General features: G+C 39.5%; 1 protein-coding gene across 2 annotated transcripts in view; it reads left to right on the top strand.

Moving 5' to 3' along the window:
• Positions 1-246: 246 nt before the first annotated feature.
• Positions 247-6234, top strand: part of MAK (male germ cell associated kinase) — an 84815-nt gene continuing 78827 nt past the window's right edge. For both annotated transcript variants that reach the window (XM_090269882.1, XM_090269881.1), the window contains exons 1-2: positions 247-571; positions 5989-6043. In XM_090269882.1, the coding sequence (XP_090126008.1) occupies positions 471-571; positions 5989-6043 (156 nt within the window). In that variant the 5' untranslated portion in view covers positions 247-470. The remainder of the gene's footprint in view (positions 572-5988; positions 6044-6234) is intronic.

Below are 6234 nucleotides of genomic sequence, written 5' to 3'. Positions count from 1 at the left end.
AGGCTGATATTTATTGAACATTCATGGGATAAATAGTACCATGTAAATGAAGCATTCACCAAATGAGTATTATCAGTTTGTTAAGTGTGAATTTAATTCCTAAAAGCACAAGTGATTTACCGGCAAATGTTTAAACATTGGTATTTATATTATTTATAATTTTTCCCTGTGCTGTATATTACCAGTAAATTTCTGGAAGAGACTCTTTAATGAAAAGTATTTTTATTCTTATTTTTTATAGGGTGTTTATAAGCATGGATGCACCACTTCCTTGCCAGATTCCTTATTGCTGTAACTCATGAACCTACCTAATCTTGAGAAAGAGCCTATGTTTAATGATGACAAACCTGTCACCAGTATATCAACAACAGTCTAACAGCAAAAACAAATAAAAATAAAGAAGCATTTAAATTTATGTTCAACAGAGAAGACATTGCAATCAACAGCTTCTGTTGCATTATTTTTTCAAGATGAACCGGTACACAACCATGCGACAGCTGGGGGATGGCACCTATGGGAGTGTGCTGATGGGCAAGAGTAATGAATCTGGGGAGCTGGTGGCCATCAAAAGGTACTGTATATAACACCACCAAGTTTACCTTTGGAGCTGATCTTTTTTTCCTTTGTTTGCTTGAGAATACATGCAAACAGTAATGTCTTTCATGTCTTATTGTAGATCATAGATTTGGATATATCTATTATTTATTGACTGCTGGACAGTTGACAATAAGCTTTTCTTATGCAGTAGTTTCTACTTTACAGCTAAGATTTGAAGCACAGAGAGCCCATGAAGTAAGTCATCCAAGGTCATATAATAAGTGAGCTGCTGAGTGAGGATTTAAATTCAGGCAGTGCAATTCCACTGCTCTCTTCTTGACTACCGTGGTGTGTTGCTAATTCTTTTTTTTTTTTTTTAAGTATATTTTATTGATTATATTGTTACAATAGTTCCAATTTTTTCCCTTTTGCTCCCCTCCGCCCAGCAGCCCCCTTCCCCAACAATCCCCTTTCAAAGTCCATGCCGATGGGTCGTACATACAAGCTCTCCTGCCTCACCCTTTCATATATTCTTCTTCTTCTTTTTTAAAAATAATTAATTACTTAGATATTTTAACAATAAAAAATAACAATCCCTCCCTCTCAGACTTAAGACCCTTTACAATTTTATAAAGGACAATGGACGAAGGTCTCGAGCTCCTCTAGCTGCTTCAAGCTGGACGTGGTCGTCGTCCTACCTACCCGTGGGTCAAGAAATCCCTAATAAGAGTAGGGGTGTGGAGGGGAGGGTGGCCTTCCCACAAGGGGAAGGATCGTGCAGACTCCAGGTTGGTTGGCTGTCTCTGGACAACGGCATGCTTGGCTTAACAGGCTGGCATCCTTGTTGTATTCTGGGGGCAACAGGGTTAAAGGACATCATTCAATCCGCAACCACTAGATGACAAAAGACAGGTATTAATTTTTCAATGTCCCACATTAGGGAAAAGAAGGGCTTCTTTGGAGGAAGGTATGCCAGGTACATCTCACCTGTCCACAACCCTTTTGCCCATTGTACTTAGTTTGGACTGAGGGAAATATTGTAGGTTTCCCCCCTCTCAGGCCTCTGGACTCTTTCTGTCCAAGCCATTAGGATAGAAAAGAGAAACCAGTTTTAAAGTGAAGCCCACAGACCACCCCGTTCTTCACCAACCCAGCCACTTAGTTCAGCCAAACCATTGAGTCTCAGGAGGCAGCAATGCAGACAGGATTAAGTGAGGCCTATACGTACAGACAATCACTCAGGTAATGAGATCGTAGGCTTATGCCCTTTGAAAACAGAAAACACATGTTAATTTATGTAACATAACCCACATACAAGTCTCTAAATCTGTAGGACTGTCTTATCGGAAAGACATCCAGTTGCAAGGCATTTGACATTCTTCTTGCCTATAAATTAAACATCTTTGATAATGCCACAGACATAGTTTAACTTTCAAATGAAAACAAATTTTAAATGAAAAGAAACTTTAAAGACGGTTAGTTGCACTACTTTATAGTCTACCACTGGGCATTGTGATCTTCTTTGAATCGTGATTTTTCTCCCTAAGATTACCCTCCTTGTCATTAAAGGGACTGCATTAAGTCCATTTTTAATTTATCCTGTACATTTGCATAAACACAGCAAGAGCAGCAAATGATCACTTATGATCTTTAGTTCTGCTTTGCTGGAACTTACGCAAGGAACATTTAGGGTGACCTTCAGTCTCCCCTTCAAGGCACAGAAGCAGATCCACATACCTGGCATTCAGCCTTGCCTGTAAACACCTGTCTTTTCCAGGTCCTCCTGGTTTTCCATTGTGCCTTAAGGTCCCTTCTAGCCATCTTTCAGGAAAACAACCTTCATTCCTTCCCTGGAAAGATTGCTATGGACTGCTCATCCATCCAAGGTACCAGGCCTTTTATCTCGTGGACTTTTATTCCCTTTGAAAGTCAGTCCCAGTTGCTCAGGGCTTTTTGGTAACAACCAAAGCCCGAGCATGTCTCCTTTAGGCATGACATTCCATTCAAAGTCTTAGTTAAAAAAGAGAAAAAAAAAAAACCTCTATTAACAACTGGTCTTATTAGTTTTATGCAAAGAAAGTTAGGTCATTACTTACTTCTTTAGAATGCCAAATTCTGGAGGGATCAGATAGGGAGAAAAATATACAGTGTGAAGGAAAATCCTTGTCCTTCTAATATTCACTGAACTTGCATTTCTATTCTTTATATTTTTATTTTTTTCAGCCCACTAAAAATTTTTCTGTCCGTTTGTTTTTCCATTACAGTTGTCTCACTTTTTTCCCCCTCTTGCTTCCTTGCACCCTGCCCCCCCTTCCACATTCAGTCTCCACCCAGTTGTCCATGTCCATGGGTCATTTATACATGTTCTTTGACTAGACCCTTCCCCTTCTTACCCCTTCTCTCCCTCCCATCTCCCCCTTTGTTACTGTTAGTTTATTCTTTGTTTACATACATCTGGTTTAATTTTGCTTATTTGTTTGTGTTGTTCATTAGTTTCCTGTAACAGGTAATAGCATAAGGTAATTTTCTTTTGTTGCCTGGTTTATTTCGCTAAACATAATTCTCTCTAGTTCCAATCATGTTGTTGCAAATGGTAGAAGTTCCTTCTTTCTTTCAGTACTTATTCATTGTCATTTTCCCCCTTTGTACTCGTGTTCCTCTCTGTCTCTCTCTGTTTCTTCATCTTCTTAAAGCAGACCCTTTAGCATCTCTTGCAATGCTGATTTGGTGGAGATGTATTCTTTTAGCCTTCTTTTGTCTTGGAAACTCCTTATTTCACCTTCCATTTTGAATGAGAGCCTTGCTGGGTAGAGTATTCTTGGTTGTAGGCCTTTGTTTTTCATTGCTTGGAATATATTTTGCCATTCCCTTCTGGCTTGTAGTGTTTCTGCTGAGAAATCTGAGGATAGCCTTATTGGAGCTCCCTTGTATGTTATTAGTTGTTTCTCTCTTGCTGCTTTTAGGATTCTCTCTTTGTCTTTGAATGTTGGCATTTTAATTATGATGTGTCTTGAAGTGGGCCTGTTGGGGTTCATCTTCATTGGGACCCTCTGTGCTTCCTGGACTTGCATGATTCTTTCTCTCCTCATGTTAGGGAAGTTTTCTGTCATTAGTTTTTCAAAGAGGTTTTCTATCCCTTGCTCTTCTTCTTCTCCTTCTGGAATTCCTATGATACGAATATTATTACGTTTCATGTTGTCCTGCAGCTGTCTTAGAGCCTCTTCAGTCTTGTTCAGTCTTTTTTCATTTTGTTGCACTGTCTGTGAGTTTTTGTCTACATTGTCCTCCAGCTCGCTGATCCGATCTTCTGCTTCCACTAACCTGTTTTTAATTCCTTCTACTGTGTTCTTCAATTCAGAGATCGTATTTTTCATTTCCTCCTGGCTCTTATTGATAGCTTCCATGTCCTTTTTGATGCTGGTATAATTCTCAGTAAGTTCCTTATAGTTTTTCTGGAGTTCCTTGTAGTTTCCCTGGAGTTCTTTGTAGTTTCCGCTGAGCTCATTGAGCTTCTCCATAATCCATGCTTTCAATTCCATATCTGATAGTTGGCTCCCCTCTATTTCATTTAGCACTCTTTCTGGGGACTCTACCTTTCCTTTCGATGGGGGGTTGTTTCTCTGCCCATTTTTGTGACTCCTATTGTTTGTTGGTGCTTCTTAGAATGATCTGCACTTCCTGGATCTGCCCCTGGTGGCGTCAGATCCTGTACCAGTCTGGGCCTAGGCAGCCTATTGGAGACTTCCAGGGATCTACTGCCTTTGTCTGTCTTCTTTAGTTGTTAATCTATTCAATCTGTGATTAGCTGTCAGGCTTAAAGACCGTGGGTGTGGCAGCTTAATTCCTGTAAGCAGGGCCTTTGCTTCCCCTCAGGCTGACGCCACTTGGAGGGAATGGTCTGCCTGCAGTGTGGGGATGAGTCAGCACTGGGATCCGCCCGGCCGCTTCCCCAGTTCTCCCCTCAAAGCCACCACACCAAACTCTCCCCAAGCATTTCCAGTCCTTTCTGTCTTCCCTCTGCTTGTGCCCAGGGTAAGTGGGGGTAGAATATTTTCATATGTGATCCGCTTAAGAGCTCTTTTTCTCCAGCTAGCAAGAAACCCTGTGGCTTTTCGCTTTTCTCAGCTGGATACTATTTTACTTTCCACTCTGTTGCTGTAGGCTGGGAAGCTCAGCTGGGGGTTTAGACCCTGCCCTTCTCAGGGGGAACCCCCGGCTGCTGAGCTGTTTCTCAATCCCTTCAGCTGCTACCCGTGTGACGCCAGCCAGCCCCTCCGGGTCTCCGCACTCCCTACTGGTCACGTTGTGATGTAGCGGCCTTTTCTGTCTCTCCGTGGTTATAAGACTTCTCTCCAGCTGGTGTTCGGTTGGTTATTCCAGGTGATTTCTCCAAAATTACATTGTAAATCCAGACTAGTTCTAGGAGGAAGTTAGTGTAGCTTCCACTTACTCCTCCGCCATCTTGTTTCGTGTTGCTAATTCTTTATGTTGCCTTTCCTTTACTTATTTCCTTACTCCTGTGTTTTACAGTCTTGCAGATATTCAGAATAACTCCTATAGGAATTAGTTTAATAAATAAGGATAACTCTAAGCTTCCTGAGAATCTTCTAGAACACCACAATAGGAAGTTATAATACTAAATGAAAGCAGTAGAGCATGTAGGGTTCATTTTTCATAATCCAGCCATGTAATTTCTATACCTGAAGAAACTTTTTAGAACATGAATCCTATTTTTGTCTCCCATTTTTCTTGTCTCCTATTTTGTATGGTGACTAAAAATACATTCATATAAATAATACACTCTCTATCTATGGTATATATATTAGAATTACTTTATTACCCTAAATTCATTTTTTATATATTTATCTCTAATGGTAACCAAAATTAGCATGGAAGAGGGGAAATAAAAACAAAATTCAAGAAACTATTTCTAAAGTTTGGTTACTTCTGAATTATTGCTGATTTAAATAAATCACTTAATTTTATGGGCCTCTTGTGTAAAGCTAAGGTAGTGATATAAAAGTTTTCAGACAAAACATTTTACTAAATTTGCTGCCAAAATTTGTAATTTTCACCCATTCCACCTAATTATAGTATTTCATATTTATCTTTTAAGTTCTAGAAAGAGGGCCTTTTGGAAGGAGCCCTGTAGAAAAGCCCAGTAAAACTGACTAGAGAAATGTAAGAATTCATCCAGAAAGGAAGATTAATGATAATTCTTTCATTTTTGTGTTAAAGCAGAATTTCAGATATGAGATAGTTGTGAACTTGTGTCAAATAGCCATGAGATATGTCTGATAGAAAGGAGTTGATTTGCTTTTAAGGAGGGAAGAGAGATAATCATAGCTTGCCCAAAGTGAGCTAGTAACAGAGTAAGATAGCCAATGGCCTAATTTGCTCTTTCAAATCCTCAGTCCCTTTACACTAAACTTATCTTTTTTTAAATTTCAGGATGAAGAGAAAGTTCTATTCTTGGGATGAATGTATGAACTTGAGAGAAGTTAAGGTAAAATGCTAGAGATGAAAAGAACTGGAGAAGGCCTTAACTCTACCTCACACCTATCTCATTTCTGAGGACGGTAGCTAAGGAAATTATTATTTTCTCTGTAGGAAGCAGTACAAAGATAATTATGTTTCTTAATGTGTTCCTGTATTTTCCTAAAGTAATTTCTCATTTCTCATCAGATGTCAGTAGAA

The sequence above is a fragment of the Furipterus horrens genome, unplaced genomic scaffold (assembly GCF_987537825.1).
Source record: "Furipterus horrens unplaced genomic scaffold, mFurHor1.1.pri manual_scaffold_3, whole genome shotgun sequence".
Lineage (NCBI taxonomy): Eukaryota > Metazoa > Chordata > Mammalia > Chiroptera > Furipteridae > Furipterus > Furipterus horrens.
The sequence above is the reverse complement of the archived record's forward strand: the minus strand, read 5'-3'. Positions and strand labels throughout refer to the sequence as shown.